This window comes from Channa argus, chromosome 10 (genome assembly GCF_033026475.1).
Source record: "Channa argus isolate prfri chromosome 10, Channa argus male v1.0, whole genome shotgun sequence".
Classification (NCBI taxonomy): domain Eukaryota; kingdom Metazoa; phylum Chordata; class Actinopteri; order Anabantiformes; family Channidae; genus Channa; species Channa argus.
Window position 1 is genome coordinate 13,251,807 of NC_090206.1, and position 18,299 is coordinate 13,270,105.

General features: G+C 36.5%; 1 protein-coding gene across 3 annotated transcripts; it reads right to left on the reverse strand.

Moving 5' to 3' along the window:
- Positions 1-2,690: 2,690 nt before the first annotated feature.
- On the reverse strand, positions 2,691-14,523 carry LOC137134492 (uncharacterized). 3 transcript variants are annotated; one of them, XM_067519404.1, is made up of 10 exons: positions 14,395-14,523; positions 13,795-13,919; positions 11,684-11,780; positions 9,229-9,329; positions 8,993-9,076; positions 8,668-8,729; positions 8,371-8,454; positions 7,850-7,904; positions 7,262-7,450; positions 2,691-5,844 (listed from the first exon to the last, which is right to left on the reverse strand). In XM_067519404.1, exons 2-10 carry the CDS (start codon positions 13,909-13,911, stop codon positions 4,888-4,890), a joined length of 1,746 nt encoding a protein of 581 aa, XP_067375505.1. In that variant the 5' UTR covers positions 13,912-13,919; positions 14,395-14,523; the 3' UTR covers positions 2,691-4,887. The 3 variants fall into 3 exon arrangements, with proteins under 3 accessions (XP_067375505.1, XP_067375507.1, XP_067375506.1); XM_067519406.1 differs by lacking the exon at positions 11,684-11,780 and having other exon boundaries at positions 14,395-14,411; XM_067519405.1 differs by lacking the exons at positions 11,684-11,780; positions 13,795-13,919; positions 14,395-14,523 and adding an exon at positions 12,538-13,748.
- Positions 14,524-18,299: the final 3,776 nt, after the last annotated feature.

Here is an 18,299-nt window from a genome sequence, read left to right on the forward strand (position 1 = left end):
CTTTCCCTGTACACACTCCTGAACTTCCTTGTTCCACCACCAAGTCTCCTTGTCCACTTTCCTCTTTCCTGATGACACACCAAGTACCCTCCAAACTGTTTCCCTGATCACAACCAGCAAGCAGGTAAACAGAGATTAGTGACAATCTAAATAGGTTTTATTAACTGGAAAACACAGCTATTAAACTGCTAAAACTAAGCCGCAAAATAACAACCATTTTTAAGGAGATGTGAATAAATGAGTCCAGGGGAAAGGGAAGAAATACTTCTCAAAATAAGTTCTAAAAAGTAACCAGGGGTTACTAAGAGTAGTAAAATTAGTAGTAGGCTTTAAAGCAGTTCTGAGTGAAGGTCAAGGGAGTAATCCAGGAGTGTAGAGTAAAGGTAACCTTAGCATCCATGGAAGGAGAACAGGTACCTGGGAGGTGTCACATAAATAAATGTTGATCTGAAAAGGGAAATGTCAGTGATTCAGAGAGATCTGATATTTAATAATCTACATTTAATTGTTTTGGGGTTTTGTTCTGTAAGAGGAGTAGTCTTAACTTTTATTAGGTTATCATGTTTAACTCCTCTTGTGGTTGTTTTTGGTTTATGTAATTTAGTTGTTTGGGGAACAGACACAGTCTTTATAGGTATTTGGGAGTTGTGGAGGGTGATAGTTGTAAGGACACTGCAGAAAGGCGTAAAGGACTGCATCCCTGCATCCTAGGCTCTACTCTGAATTTTCATACTTTTGGTTATCTAATAAAACCAGCCATATTTCTAGACAAGACAGCTGCTCCATCTAAAGTAGGATGACATGCAGCTGTACATGTCCTCAGTGGTCAGATTTGGCAGGTGTCCAGAGAAAACAATGGAGTCTGACATTGTTTTGGCAAAGTTACACACTTATTCAACATTCATTTTAGTGACCTCCTATTTGCGTAATCAAGCGTCATTAATAATCTTACTGTATTTATGTTTATCTTTAGCCAGGGGTTTCAAATATTATTCAACGTCAGGCATACATTTGACCATGACCATGAGAGGTTATTAACACATTTCTGGCTATAGAGCTGCCATTACCAGACTTGGTTTCTTAGTGGGTGTGTTGGTTGGAACAACAGGTGATGAATTTCGAGCATCTGTTTAGCATTAGATATCTTGCAAACTGTCACCCAGCTTCCAATCTGCTTGGTACTGCTGGTGGACAGCTAACAGGGGCTATGCCCTTATAGTCTGGGGTACACCATAATCTGTACGAACTAATCCATGGATTAGTCTGGGGATGGCTGGGGTCATGGCTGTGGTAAATAGACTCCATATTTTCCCTGTAGTTCTTATTTGTGCATCTGGTAGATTTATGGAGGTCTCCTGAGTTGAAGGCAGTGGTTCATGCTTTAAGTTTGGCACGAATCCCTGGTCCAGTCCATGGTTTCTGATGAGAATAATTGCAGATGGAGAATTTGGGTACTACATCATCCACAAACATCTTCCAATCTCTTGTTGCAGAGCAGTCCTGTAAGGCCCTGTCAGCCATTGTATTCTACTTCCTGTTGGAGTCTTTGTTTGTATGCAGGTAGCAGCAGGATGGCACAGTGGTCTGCTTTGCCAAAAGCAGGGCGTGGGAGGGGTCTGTAGCAGTCCTTGAATGCAGTGTAGCAGTGATCTAAAATCTGCTTACCCCTGGTGGGAAAAGATATGTGCTGATGGTAATTTGGAAGAACCATCTTCATATTAGTCCTTTTTGAAGTCCCCCAAAACAATAAAAGTGGCACAGGAGGTAAAACATTGTCTACCAATCCCACAGTTGTTGGTTCAATCCCTGGCTCCTCTCATCACATGTTGAACTGTCCTTGAGCAGGTCACTGAACCCCAACCCCAGCAATGACAACTGTTAAATGCGCTTGAAATCCAGTCTACTGAGGGACAGTTTTTTTTTTTTTTTTAATTGGGGTGGCTGTAGCTCAGTTGATAAGGGATTTGTCCATAGACCAGAGGGTCAGTGATTCTATCCCAGGTCCACAAGTATTTGACATAAAAGTCTACTCTAAAGAGGCTAAAGAATTAATGTTACAGGAAAATTTGAGATTGTTTTGTTCAGTCAAGATATGCATATTTCAGTTCACAAATTGGCTGTTTTTTGGGAGTTTAAGGAATTAATATTTTTGCATTTATAGTGTAGCTACAAATACACAGCTACAAATGAAAAGTTTGTAAAACACCCATTACAAATAACATGGGTGTTGAGACCTAACAGAAAAGGATGTGTCCCAAAAGTTGTCACACTACTCAAATAGATTTTTTTCCACTCCAAAACTAAAATGTTCACTTGTAATAATATGATTTTTTTTATACAGTCATTCTGGTGTGGAAATTGTTCATCAAGAGCCTTGCTATATTTTACTGAACAAACTGTGGCAATATTTGCAGTATTTGTAAATTGTTGATTTTTTTTTGCTAATTTAACTTTTTTTGCAAATTTGCACTTATACATATTTTAGTTCTGCATTTGTTTTATGCACAGTATGTTAAACCTGTAAGTGTGATTAAATGGCATATGTCTTCATGTATAGCACTTAGCACTCATTTTGTCAACTCCATAAATGTTTTGTTTACACAGTGTTTTCTGCTAGTTTGAACAGTGTAACTAATTTCATTTATCGCAAATATAGTGGATAAAAATAATGTGACAATAATAATCTTGATAGTATTAATTTATTTTGGTGACATACAGAGCTTAAAATATACTGTCCAAATATATATGCATCTGACTGTTCTTCAAACAGCTGTTTCTTGATAAGTGGGGTCCAGATGACACTCACAGCACATAAGCAATACCACACCATGCCCATGCCCTTCTCTTTATACAGTATGTGGTTGACATCTTTTTGGATGTGTCAGTGCACAATGCATCTAGTTAGGTGTTGCAAGTCATTTTGTATGGAGGCTCTTTTGCCGCTTCTATTCTTTATGGAAAGGCTGAAACGAATCTGTCCTGGAGAATACAATTAAATGATGTACACACATTCCCCAAATTTTTATTTCTGTTTATTTTTGCCTACTTGTGGTTCCCAGAATTTCCAAAGGTAGAATGGGAAGCAGGGTCTTTAGCTATAAAGCTGCTCTCCTGTGGAACCATCTCCCAGTTCAGATTTGGAAATCAGACACCCTATGTACTTTTAGGTCTAGGCTTAAAACCTTCCTCTTTGATAAAGTTTATAATTAGTTACAGTCAAGCTGCTATAGGTTTAGACTGCTGTAGCTCCTTCTTTCTCTTTCTCTCTGTACCTTTCTGCAGGTGTCCCCGTATTTTGAGATGACTATGCTGTGAATTGGCGCTACATGAATAAATAAAGATGAATAAAATCCAGTCTGACCTGCAACAGTTGTATTTTGCATGACTGGAAATGAATTAAATCAGGACCACACATAAAAACACCCCAGTTCAGATGTTGTCACATCCGAAGTTATGTGAGTCACTTGGGGCAAACAAATCTGATTTGGGCTTCATAAGCATGTGATGTGCTTATGTAAGGTTTTTTGACTTGATTGAAGACTGATGTGGCTTGTACATTAATAATGTCCAGCTGGTCAAAGGACTAATAGTGTTTTTACCATGGTCATAATTCATTATCATTATTATTTCCAACTTATTCATGACATTCAGGAAAAAACTCATACATGGGAACATTGTTCTGTCTTGTTGGGATAATAGTTTATATAGTTTATTTACAAAATGCACTAGCAACAAATTGTACTATTTGTATACTTATAATTAATAAACATTTAACTGTAAGTACCCTTGTTTTCAGGTTTGTGATATTGTGAAACATCATAAAACATAAACACATAAAATACATTGTTAATGCTAAAACATTCAACATTACTTTATGTCTAATGAGTAACTTTTTTGTAGACAAAATCATTTTTTTGATGTATTCATCATTATTTAGTATCTGAAGAAAGTTAGCAGTCAATAATTGCATTAAATGACACGCTCTAATAGTAGCATTGCATAACTATGTAATACAGATTTTGCCACACCGCAGTGATTACTGCCACAACTTCAGGTCAATGAAGTACAATAATCATCAAAACTGCAACAACATTGTAAAGAACAACTTTACATACATATCAGCACATCAGTGTCTGATTACTGCACACACACAAAAAAAGAAGAGCGTTTTAAAAAGATGAATGTGAAAGAATCATAATGAAAGACAACCTATCTTTCTACACGTTCGGGTCCTCTACCAGAGGCTTGAGGGTCTAGCATAGTATCTTAACTCTTCCTAGGACTGCACTCTTCTGGGTAGAGACCTCATATGTTGTTCCTGGAATCTGCTGGAGCCACTCTCCCAGTTTGGGGGTCACAGTTCCCAATTTTCACTTGGGCACTTGGGATTGACTTGTGATTGCTACATCTATCACTAAGGCCTTCTTCTGTTTGTCCACCACTACTATATTTAGTTGGTTGGCCATTACATGTTTGTTGGCCTGTTTCTAGAAGTCCCATAGGATCTTAGCTTGATATGTTTATGGACGACATAAATATGGCATTTGACCACCTCTAGACCACCAAGCAGGACAGAAATTTGTTCAGGAAAGAGAGAATCAAAATGGGCTACTAAGCCTTTTTATACCTGTATTTACATGCTTCTATCGTATACCTCTTTACAATCTTTTTACATGTTCAAATTTATTTAAGATTTTTGCATTTTCAAAAGGTTAACTAGGACTCCATATGTGCACGACATACGCATCTTCCTATCTGTCAACCAAATTTGCTGTCAGATGCCAATTACCAGGTTTATACCTTGCACAACTAGCATTTTCTAATAGGTGTAACTAGACACTATAATTATTTACAATTTATTTCTTTATTTCTAATGTAAACTTTGTTTTACATAAAATTCATATCCTGCCATTCCATCTCTTCATTATCTCCAAGTGAAGGTAGAGTTGAGCATATGCTCCTGAGCTCATTCAAGACTTTCTGCAAGTTGTCTGCAGCCTCCCTAATGGATCTGACAAATTTCATGATCTCAGATTTGATTGGAGTGGTATTTTGGGGTGATTGGGCCTGTGACTCTGATATGTCAGGTTCGGAATCTTGCATCAGCAGTTGAGCCTTATCAAAGGTTGGCTCAGAGTCACGGGGCTTAGACACTGGCTCACTGGTAATGGTCTCCTCTGCTGCCTTTGCCTGTCTTATATGATAGATCTCTTTAGCATCCATGGCAATAAAGAATAAGTCTACCGCTACAAATAGACCAGAAAACACACCTGTTGCTACCTCTGCCACTCGTACAACCCTGGATGCTTGTGCTGCGGTCCTGCCCATGTTCATCACTTGAACTAGTCTAACCAGTTCTGCAACTCCACCCAGGCCCCTCCCTGCCCTCAAGCCAAGTCTTGTCAGGTTTTCATTATTCAAATTGCTATCCTCAGAGTTAGGTGCCACTGTAGAGTCACATCTGGTTCTGATTGTCTCTAGGCTGTTTCTAATCTCCTGGAGCAAAGTAAAAACTGCATTCATTTTGTGTTCAATCTCTTTAATGATTCTGTGAACAGCTCTGCGATCAGTGGACTGGTTGACCATATTAGTGATATTTGACAAACCAGCAGTGGCCCCACCAACTACACCCACCCCGATACCAACTCCAGTGACAATAAGAGAGGCTCCCAAAGTAATGGGGGCCAGAATAAGTCCAACAATAGATGTTATCCCCCCCACTGCTCCGATCACACCTCCTGCCAGACTGCCGATAGTGGTTCCCTGATGCACACGTTCCAGCCCATTAGCCAAATCCCTTAGGCTGTTCAAACTGGTCTGGAGTTCCTCCACAGTTGTTTTGGCCTATTAAAGAAGTATAGATGATGTCACTAGAAATCTGGGTAGATTGAGACAATTATTCCCTTACGGAGCAACTTTTATCCCCTTTTATAATTTGTTTTTGCTGCTCTTCAGAGGTTCATCTCACCTTACTGCAGTTATGTACAAGTGCACTAATTAATGCTGCTATGTGTACTCAGATGAGAAACCCTGCCATTTAGTCTTGTATCAAGTTACTCTTTAAGTTCCAATTAATTAGAAGGAGCACAAATTACAGAGTGGGCCTATATTAAAAACATGCATACAGAATGATATAGACTTGAAACATCTACAAATTGTTCAGAACTCAGCAGCTATGCTTCTGACCAAAACTGGGAAGTTCAGCCACATTACTTCTTGTCTTGTTTCTCTACTCTGTTCGTTTTAGGATCAATTTTAAGATTTGATTGATTACTTATAAAACACTGCATTGTTTTGTTCCATCCAAGTTTTCACATCTTTTTATTCCATATGTGCAAATTACGAATTTTAAGATCCTCAGACAGTGGACTGTCTGTTCCAACTTCCTGGTTACAAACTAAGGGGATAGAGCGTTTCCCATCATGGCTTTAAAACTCTGAAAGACACTGATTCATTCCAATCAGTGTTCATCTTTCAAGGCTTGTCTTAAAATGCCTTTACCAAATCGCCTATTCTGGTATGTGAGACTCTTGTTTTAGTATAAATAGTATATTCTATTTATGTCATTTTGTGTATTTTAACCTTTTACTTCTGTACACACCTAATGAGTAGTCTTTTCTCCAAACTTTAACTGGATTAGAAGGCAGTATTGGAAATAGATTTACTGTAAGATGATTATTATATTTGAGTTTAATTAGTCAGGCTTACACTGCACAGTCAATAATTTTAAAAGAACCCTGATGCACAGCAATTTCAGATTTTTTTTCCATCAAAGTTAAATACTTTAATGCTGATTTGGAATCAGCCTGATTATTTAATGTATGCTAAACAAGAGAGAAGTACAGTGACACTGTAAATGGTAAATAGTCGCTTAGATAGCGCTTTTATCCAAAGCGCTTTACAATGTTGATTCCCATTCACACACACACACACACACACACGTAAAACTTCTGCCTTCTAAATCAACAAAAACTAAACATACAACATTACATAGAACAGTATATTATTCACGCTCAATTTTGTGTTTTGTATATGTGTTGTGTTATGTTTTATCTACATTTTCTCTTTTGGAAAAATCAGTTTGGCTACCAGGCAACTAAAACAACACAGCTACAGTACTTGCCCAAAGGGAAAGACCACTTGTTTAATGTCAAACTCTGCTGCTGATAAAAACATTCAGCTCCCATTTTAAAATTGACAAGATAAAAAAACACTATGCAAGAAGAATGAGTTACATATTGTAATCATAAAAGTACCATACCTTTCTTGAGAGAAAATTTATAATAAAGGGATGCGCCAGGATCTCGCTGGCTGTTGGTCTTGCATTAGGATCTTTACTTAATATGTCATTGAGAAGTTCAGCAAGCGCTGGTGAGAATTGCTCTGGGAGAGTTGGGTAAGAACCACTAATTATTTGAGGCATGAGCTGGATAGTGGTCTCTGCTGAAAACTACAAGAGAATTATTATTAGAAAACAATGTCCAGAAGCATTTTAGATATTTTCATTTTACAATTGCAACAAAGTTAACACAGTTAACATGGCATTTGTCAAAAATGCGTGTGATAAAATGTGTTTTGTTAACTTTACCAAAGGAGATACCTTATACCATCCACACATCCTTATCAAAACTTTGTATACAAGTCTATAATTGTTTGACATCAAGCAAGTGCACTTATTTCTTCAGCGTTATAAGATTTCTTTTAATCGTAAAATAGACTTTTAGCATCTGAAGAAGAATTGTATGAGATAAAGACATAAATAGATACAAAATTTTCAAGAGAATACCCGAGTATTCCTGTCCTGTTGTCATATACATTTGGGGTTAAATTCACACCTTTTGTAACTTACCACTGGTTTCTGAGTACAGAGCTCATAGAGTAAACATCCCACTGACCAAATGTCACTGTAAATAAAGCAAATCTTATCATACAATGGACTTGTGAACACGATGTGCAGTGATATTGTATTTCTTAAACGTAATTTACTAAAATAGGAGGTGTAACTTTGGTCAGACATTAACATTAAACAGCTTACGACATGGTTTACTTAATTTACTGCCAATTAACAATCATTGCTGAGTGTGTTAAGCACTGATAAGGTATACAAGTGTTATGTAAAGGCTATCGGTGGGTGAAAAAATGTGCATTAAGGTTATGCTGATAAAAAACATTTTTGTTTTACTGTTTTTGCCTTTTCAAAATGAGGGAATGCAAAAATTTGCACCCAACTGTAATGACCAAAAAAAGAATATAGGACAGAATATATTTGATTTTGATTTCATAAGTTACCTACTAAGGTAAGACTGTGGTTAGCTAACTGATAAACTGGCAACTTTTTAACTGTGAAGAATAGTGTCATTTTTTGTTTACCTTTTAGCATCATAGGTGCCCTCTGTAAAAAGTTCTGGTGGCAGATGATGCATTCTTTCAAACTGATTTGAATTTTTGTTGAAACTATATTGGGAAAGAAAATCCATACTCATCAATACGTTAACATACAATATGTTTTTGGTTTGGAAAGTCTTCACACCCTTTCTCTGTTTGTACTTTTTACTGTAGGAAGGACATTGTCATGTCAATGTGTCTGAGAAATATGTAATTTAGTAATATGGTATATGTATGTACCAGACAATACAATAATATATTTTAAATAAACTTGTACATTACTTTTCATGTATTTTCCCAAATCCTCCCAAGCACACAATTCCATAATCTGTGAGGAACACATTCTGCAAATAAAGAAAGGATAAAATAGTAAATGAAGTCATTGTTTATTAATTGTTATAATTACAAAAGATACAGTAGATAATGAGATTTATATTTGACAAGATTTATATTCGAAATCCAAAAGACTGTTTTTCAAATTTCAAAATGAAAAAGTTTAAGATAAAATATAACACATTATCAATAAATTAGATTTTTCACCTAATGGTAAATGTTTACATTTTGTGAACTTGTAATTAGTATTTGTGTAATGCATGTAGTACTATACCTCTGGCGTCAGATCGTTGTGAAGCAAGTCTTTTTCATGAATGGTTCTCAAAGCCATACAAATCTCAACAAAGTAACTCAGTACCTAGACAAATTATGGGAATTTCAGAATTGCAGGAATGTCTATTAATTTGAAACAAAAAAAAACAAAACCTACACTGAGGCTCCCAAAGTAATGGGGGCCACTACCAGATTACACTGTTGTAAATTTCACTAATGTAAATGTATAGTCAGTACCTCTGATTCTTTTGGAGGTTCACTCATGTTTTTGATCTCTGTAGCAAGATTCCTTTCCTGACAGTAGTCCATCACAACATAGTAAATTTTCTTATCGTTATCTTTAAGATAAAAGAAAACAAGAATCTGTTAGCATCTTAACAAAAACAATCTTTTAATCATTTATGTTTTAATTTTTCTAACACAATTTTAATTAATTGTCTTTGAAATCTTTGAAAAATCTTGTGTGTTGCAAGATTGGGTGAAAGGTCTGTTTATTTCATCACCGCCTGAGTCTCTCCTCTGCAGAGCAGTGAGTGATTCATAAGGTGGCGTCAGTCACATAACGTTCATCCATTAATTAGTTATATGCTTAACCAGCAGAATGTTGTGTTGGGGGAAAAAGTCCCAGCTAACCCTGGGCATGAGTCAGGATACACATGGATATGACCCAGGTGTTCACAGCAGATATTGTAACATAATCCAGAAACATGTTTATAGTAGATGATGGCCAATATTAATTCTCAAACATCCTACTTTTGTTAGCAGCCCAATCAAATCACAACATATAATATGGCTGGACTGTTTTGTATTTCTTAATCATCATTTCTGGTGACTAAATCAAATTGTGAACCAGAGATAATTTGGGCATCGGAGAAAGCTGTCTTATCCGGAGCTACAGTCAATCTGTACACCAGTACTGCAGGTTTCTGAATAAGACTTTAGAAATCATCAAGACTTGACATTAACACCCACCAACTTGCCAAATGCAGGTGGATTGAAGCAGTGGTTGCTCTCCTTAGCTACTTTGGTAGGTGGAATTTTTGATCTCTTATTTTACTTGTAATCTTCTCAAAAGGCATCTAAAATAAAACCTTAATGTTACAACACTACAACCCCCATAAGCACTACCTGCACACAGTGTTTGCTCATTGGCCCATTCACCTTGCGCTTCAGTGCTCTTAACCAGCAACACCTGACATTATAAGTCCATGTCGCTTTCCACTACTGAGTACTTCTTGCTGCAAATGCAGCTCAGTACTCCATATACACTGTGGATTTATTTATTTTTGTCCTTTTGGCTTATCCAGCGAGTTCAGGGTCTCCACAGCGGTTTGTAGTAGTCTTGTAATTTACCTTAACCTAAGTTTTTATACTGAATCCAAACCCATTTTATGTCTTAATGTAACCTTACCCCAAAGGTGTTTCCCCTAAGCCCAACACAGTTTTGTGTGTACCTAAAGTCCTACTCCTGGCATCAAATAGTGACACCAAATGGTATCTGTGATGTCAGTAGGAGACTCTTTATTTCTAGCTTCAACATGTATGCTCTAATCAATTCCAGATTAAAAGACCAGTGTATCTGTGTCAACCTTCTGCCATTTAGCACAAGTCATGACACACCGACTCAAATTTTTGCAGCTTTTCTTTCACTTGTCTTCCCACTTTATATTTTTCGCTCCCTGTCACTGCCGCTGTTTTTACTCAGAATCCACTTCTATTCAGTGAGTGCCTGCACTACCTTCTCTGTGCTGTGCCCTGCCTGCAACAGGCTGACATTCTCACCTCGAACAATGCCTAAACCAATGGTACTGGTCAATCTGACAGGTAGGATGTCCCTGTTGCTGAGTGTAGAAACAATATCAAAAAAAGAGTTGCCGGTTGAAATTTAATCTCTTCCAAAACTGAATAAAAATTCAATGATATGTTAGTTCTTGCAAAAATCAGGATAAAGTCTGGGTCCAGAGCCGGACCATGGTCAGCTTATCAGTGACTGCTGAAATATGTAGTATACATTACTAAAATACTAGCTACAATGGCTGGTAAGCATGAAGTCCAGTAATAAGTCCAGGGCTTGACATTAACTTTAATTATGTTAACATGCCCATTTCTTTACATTTCAATTATTTTTTGTTTAGAATAAATATAAAACAATAAAAAAATAATTTTCATTATCAGTCTTATCTTTGACATGAAAACTTTTTTTTACACTAGCTTTCCTAAGGAAATCCTCTCAAACAAATGCAAAATATGAAAGGCACTTAAGATTTTGTTGGTTTTGAATGTTAGGAATTGTATTTTAACATTTTGACTTTTTAAACAGTGCAGACAAGTGTCAATATTACGAAATCTCTCATATGAATCAGGATCGTAATAATGAATTTATAGATTTAGTATTGTAACTGTTTTCTGCATATTGTCATGTGGTTTCATATTACCAGAAATTACAGATTAGTTTTTTAATGTTTTTTTTTCCCCTTTAAATTTAACTCAGAAAAATCTTTTTGCTGTTTACTAAATCAAATGTTATTAAATAATCTTACAACTGAAAAAGACAAGTGTCAGTTGTTTTAAAACAAAAATATATTCTAGTGATTTACACAAAAAACTGAAAGGCCCTATGTTACAGAAGTAACAATGATTTTATCAGAGCCAACCTTAGCATAGGCCATAGGGGCAACTGAAAAAAACTTACCGCTAAATGAGTTCTTGCAACTGAGAATATGTGGGTGGTTGATTTCCCAGAGGATTTTTATCTCTGAGTTTAATGCTTGCTCAACATTGCCGGGTATCTGTCAAAAACCATCACTTGCATGAGGAAATTCATTCAGCTTGTACCAGCCTGGTAGAAATTTAAACTAAATTGAACACCATATAGTTCAGTCAACTACAGTACCCCAGCATTGTAACTCATTAGCTACAACAAATGTTTTAATTATTTTTACTCTGACTTTACATGAGTTATGCCACAAGCTAAAGTGGAAATAACTTATTTCACTAATCATCTTACAAATGCTAGTTAAAAGTGTCACGATTCTGGTTTAAGGGGTGGACCCAAGTGAAGAGACGGCAAGGGGGAGGGAACTGATTAACAGGTTCTCTATTGAAAAAAGGATAAAGGGATTAACAAACTCGCTCCTGAGAGAACACAAAAGAAAACAAGCCAGGTATAAAACATGAAACACGAGGATAACTAAACTGAATCATGAACTGAACCAAAACCTCGGAAAGGGATCTGAAGCCTATAATAAATCGATAAACCGGGAAAACTTAAAGAAACTAACAAACAGGTAAACACCAAATAAATTACGCTGATGAAAAACATAACCCACTAAAATCGAATGAACGCATGACAAAGAAAACTTATAAACGGGAGCACAGAAACTAATACAGGAACTCAGGGGAGGCAGACATGAACAAAGAGAACGCAAAGCACTGGCAAATAGAAAAACACAGAAGCATACCTTATACCTGAAACAACCAAGGACAAAAGAGTGGAAATTAAGAGGCTAGAGCAAATCACAGAAAGAAACAGAAGGCAAACCTCACACCAAAAACGACACATCAGCAGAGTCCAGAATTAAAGGATCCATGAAGGTCCAAAAAACACATAGTCAGGTACTTCTTTCCAAAAGTCCAGAGTCTACTATAGGGTGGGTGAGGGTAACAACAATGGCAACATTGATGACAGTAATGACCACATTAACAATGACAAGGATCTGGCAGGGGAGTGAAGGGAAGACTGAACTTAAATAGAGGGTGGAACAGGTGCAAACAATGAGGGACAACGAGGGCAAAGCTGGGGAAAAGAACCAAGGACAGGAAGTAAGGAGAAGGGGCCACAAAATAAAAGTCCAGGGACAGGAAGTGCAACGAGATCCTGACAAAAAGTTTGAGGTGTTTGACTAAAAAAATGTAGCAAAAGCTTTAAATGTGCTGAAATCATGAGTTAGTGGGTCTTTTCCTGCAACCACAGAGGAAATGCAGAATTTATGCAATATCAGTGATGCCAACACAGTTTTTATATGTACTTTCCTGGAGAGAGTCCAGTTTTGTTGAACAAGGGAAGCTGTTTATACCAAGTTTGTCTCTGTGGCTTTTCACTTGGTATAAACTTTCAAACTTTACTTTCACTTTACAGACAGATTAAACAGATCAAATTTTAATAGAAACTGAACATTTTTTTGACTTCAAACTAAAGCTGTATTTCTTTAAAAAACTGAAACTAAACAAAATTACACACACACACAAAAAAGAAACTAAGAAATTTGAATCGGAAAAGCTAACTATTTTATAACAGCTGAAACTAAAATGGGAATGCGAACAGGAATGATGCAAAGTGTAGTTTTGTTGTTCGGTTTAGACCTAAATTTAATTTGTGAAAATTAAACAGCTCCCAGGCCTCCATTTGTTGCAAACTGAGACACAGTAAAACCTGGGTGGCTTGTGGTTAATTCTTACTTAATAGCAATACAAGACCTCACCAGATCTATAATTAAATATAAGCTCAGAGCTGTTGTAGCAGGATAATGCTTGGAGGCAGGATACTATCAGGGCAATGACAAAAACACTCTTAGTGCAGAGACAGAAGAAAGCTCTGTAATTTAACACATTTATTCTTGTTTGTAATCAGTTACACCAACCTGCCTGAAGTATGTTTATATACATTAGACATAAGATATATTTATCATTTCTGAATAAAATGTTCTGTTGAAGAATTTTTGAAATAGTTTTTGCTATTTTGGAACTGCATGCATGTTTCATAACTCACAATGACTCAAGTTTTCTCAGAAACAGTTCACTTACCTCTCCCAAATTGATTGTCTTTATGAGAAATTTCTCATTTCCTTTTGTGGCAACAATAGGATCTTCTTTTTCTATTATGTAGCCATTCTTTTGCAGGATGCTTTGTGATTTCCCCATGTTTGTTGCTATTTAATAATCACAAATTAAAACAATGTAGTGATTAACTTGCATACATTTATATAAACAATTTTACTTTGTTATTGTATTCCAAAGAGTTATTTTGGTAAGTTGTTAATTAACATTGTTGGGGCATTTTTTTTTGTTTGTTTTTTTGTTTATATGTCAAAGTAGAAGTCAGCTGAGTTTGAACTAGAAATTGACTCAGTTTTTTAAATCTGTAGTAGACATTAGCTCACAGCATTTTGGCTGAAAAAATAAAGAAACTAGATTCTAGCAAATTAATGGGCGTATTCCTGTATAGAGATAGTTACATTGAGTTTCCTGTATTTACTTAAAGTGTGTACTGTAGGTTTAGCAAAAGCTATAAAGACAACACCCCTACTGTCACACATCAGATAAAAACTATAGAACACTAACACTTTCAGTGTAACAGTTATTAATAAGTCATATAGTAAAATAAAATTGAAGCACTGTACATACCCAGATGAAAAACCTAAGCGAGATTTAACATCAGTGAATGAAGCTGTAACCAAAAGTGAGCTGTAATTTATATTGAAAAGTGAAACAAAACCAAGTCAAGTCTCCACCTACATTATGCTGTCATTTTGCATTAGCCACAGCCTATTGTAATATGATAACTGTTTCCTGTCAGTTGTATTTGTCTAGTTTGTGTGTATTTGTATGTGTGTGTTCTTTACCATTTATATATTAGCTGCGCATGTCAATGTTGCATCAGTTTAAAGACTACATGGCTTTAGCAAAACATTTAAGGAGTGAAAACTAGAAGGTGTAGTAACTGCACCAAAATAACAGATTGGGAAAATGTTAAAATAGAAAGAATCCGAAGAACAAAAGGAGACAAAAGTCGCATTAGTGGAACAGAGTTTCTGAAATCTACAAAACATATTTTCATGTAAGGCATTTCCACTTTTTAAATTCGTATTTATCTGTGTTTATTTTGGTTCTGATTACAGAAAACCTTATTTCTTCACAAGTCCAGTCTCTATCGATCAACATCTTACTTATCATTGTAGGCATTTGTTCTGTTTTGATGTTAACACCCATTTATTTATTCAAATGTATTGCTTATTTTTAAGAGACAAGATGCTACTTGCTCTTCCTGAATCTTTTTGGACAGCACAGCTTTAGTCCACATGGAGCTCAAGAAGAGACAGAATGTTACACTTATCTCCTGAAACTGGCAGTGTGCATTATTGTTTTATCTGCATTGATTATTAAACTGTTACCATTTCAAATCATGTCTCATTCAGTCAGTTGCTAAAATTGCTAAAGAAAGCTCTGGAGCTAAAAAAACCCCCAAACATTTAGCTACCCTGCGTTAACTTGTTTTCTGCTATTTTTTTGTATTTGCATCTCATAAAATGTAAACACTTATCTGATAGGACTTCGCTTTGATGTTTTCTCCTTGACTTAGATTTTTCCTTGGCTTGTACCTCACTTGTAAGTCGCTTTGGATAAAAGTGTCAAAAGCTGCAGTCACGTTCTTTCAATTTCTTTCTTACTTGTTTGCTGTTAATGTTACCTGAGGTCAGCCTGTCTTAAACCAAATATTATCTTATACAACAAAACTGCAAACAAGATTATGTTTAAGCAAAGGAAAGAAGTTAATGGCCATGGTCTAATAAAATGTGTAATAAAACTTTGTGATACTTTGTATAATCTAGACTAACTTTCCTCTGCAGGCAGCGTTTATTATTATTGTTTTTTTCTCTGTGTAAGAGCAGTTTTTAGTTTCACTTTCATTTTTACCAGAATAACATTGGGTCACTTTAATTAGCATGGATATTATTAATTAGGCATAAAAGCAACACTATTGCATTTTTGTAGCAATTGTTAATCATGTTGTTCAGTTAACACCTATTTTGTGAATCAAACTGTACTTTTATTAAAGGAAAGTGGGTTGCAGGTGGTTGGGATGGGTGGCAGCTGTACAAAATGCAGGACTGCCAAGTCACAGACCCAATATCGATTCCTAAGTCCTGTGTCTGGTCAGATTTAGAGCAGAAAACCATTAAGGTTAGGATTAAAGACATTTAAACTGGCTGTGTAGAAAGGTCAAAAACTTGTTCCTGACCTCTTCCTGTGACATGAAGCAACACAACAGAACTTACAGCTAGTGACCAACTAACTAAATAACTAACTAATGTATTTGTTGCCACATGTATGTAAGATAAACGATCTCCCTGTAACCTACCAGTTTTCACACATGTAACACAGTGGGAGATTGCACGAGTGGGAAGCACCTACACAGAGGGAGCTCTGAAGGTTTCAGGGTCTGGTCAGCATGTACAGGAGGCACAACATGATGGAAAACATAGGCTGTGGGAAACAGTGTTTTGTTTACAGCACATCAGAGCCATACATCTGAAATACAAAAAGGTTCTATGTCTCGACTACAATTAAATCCTCCTGGCAATTCTGGACAGAGCATTGGGCTGCATGCACAAGCTCACGCACATAATAAGGACATTGTATTAAGGGACTCTCAGTATAAAAACTGGATATTTAGAGAAATTTCTCATTTGGACATTTGCATTCTCACATACACCCCATCCGGACAAAGTCAGGAGAATGTCAGAATTCAGGCAAAGCAGGCAAATACAAACACTCAAGGGTAAAGAATACTAATTTTTATAAACGATAACAACTTAAGCTAACTTGAGACAACAACATTTGTGATAGTCATAACTCTCTGACTCTTTACAGGCACCACACCCGGCCCAGATTAGGCGGGAGCATTTTCGAGTTTTACTTCTGCTTTTGACTGTGGAGACGCCTCAGTAGTGATGAAAGCTTGAGAAGTGTATGAGAAATGAAACAAAAGTGATCAAAGCAAGCAAACAACAAAGTCAAGAGGGTACACATAGAAGGCTCTCCTTGATTATTATTATCTCTATGTGAACATTCTGATATGAGAATATTTTGCTAGTTGTACAAGCAATGAATAAAAAAATGAGGGAGCTTATGCTCAGCTGGATACAATATGCAAAAATAAAAGAACAAACAAACACTCTTCATGCTAACAAATTTAAAAGGCTAGGCTTGCAACTGAAATAAAAACACAAGACTGTAACAAAACGAGCTAACAGAGGTTAGATCTGTCACTTAGATGAACAAGGGTACATAAAAATAAATAGTTGTCAGTTGGCTCTTTCTCAGCCCTATGTTACCTGAGCACATGGCAAGGCTAGGGCTAACTAAAGGCTAACTCAGGCTCGGCTGGGGCCTGATCACATGGCAACAATACAAGCAAAAGATAGGAAGGTAGGAATAAGAACAATTTACCATCAAAAAACCAGATACAATGCTACATAAACTTGAATTAGAATGACAGTGCAAATCCAAAACTTACAAAAGTGGATAGAGAATAAACAAAACTATATAAAGGTATTAGGCATACCTCAATATCTCATAGCTAGACAGAATGTCTCAACCAACACAAAGAACACTCAACCAGGGTTGTGGTGTTGCATGAACGAGAAAGGATCAGGATGAAAAAAACAAATAACACGTGGGAAAACCATAAACCAAACCTCAGACCAAAGCTCAGGACACAATTCCACACATAAACGGGCAGAAACCAGGAAGTTTCAAGGCAGGAAGGGAACAATGATCTGGAAGGGAGTGACTTTTGCAGGGGGTTTAAGTGAAAGCAATCAGGACAGACGGGAAGTAGGGATGTTACCAGTGCTCTCTGTGAAATCTGTATTCATAAAGAACTCAAAGTCATTTCCCTCATATTAGGAAACATTTAAATGGCCTTCAGCTTATTCTGATCAGGCCATACATACAGTACTCTGCTGATTCTAAGATTTGGTCTAAGGGTTTGAGATTGTGTAACTGCACATTTCCTACACTTAGAGAAAATGGGAGTGAACATTAAAGTAAACCTACAGGCTGGCTTTTTTTTAACTCTATTTAATCGTCTAATGTAACACGCAGACAACACACACACACATACACACACATAATTGTCACCCTTACTCCTATATATACAAAGAAGGAGAGAAAAAGATTAGACTTCAGTTAGGTCTGCAAATTGGACAACAGAAAATCAATTTTATCACAAACAGAAGCTAATATACATTTCCCAATGAAACAAGGTTCCACCGTTCATATGTGTATGTGTATGTGTGTGTGTGTGTGTGTGTGTGTGTGTGGAAGTCACTGCAGCCACTCATAAAGGGTGGAAACAACTGTATAGAAAAAGAAGAAAGTCACAAATACAGTTGGCTCATTCTCCCCCCATTGACACCATACTCTCTCTTTTGTCTCTCTCTCACTTACTCAGTCAAACACTAACTCACACACATGCACACGCACGGACACAAACACACACACTCACACTGACAACAATCAGGCAT

Bases quoted from the DNA above. Each gene is read 5' to 3' on its own strand.
- LOC137134492 (XM_067519404.1), bottom strand. From the start codon at position 13,911: ATGGGGAAATCACAAAGCATCCTGCAAAAGAATGGCTACATAATAGAA. The intron at 9,330-11,683 runs GTAAGTTTTTTT...TTTATCTTAAAG, and splicing joins TTGCAAGAACTCATTTAGCG to ATAACGATAAGAAAATTTAC. The intron at 7,905-8,370 runs GTAAACAAAAAA...CTTTATTTACAG, and splicing joins GGCACCTATGATGCTAAAAG to TGACATTTGGTCAGTGGGAT.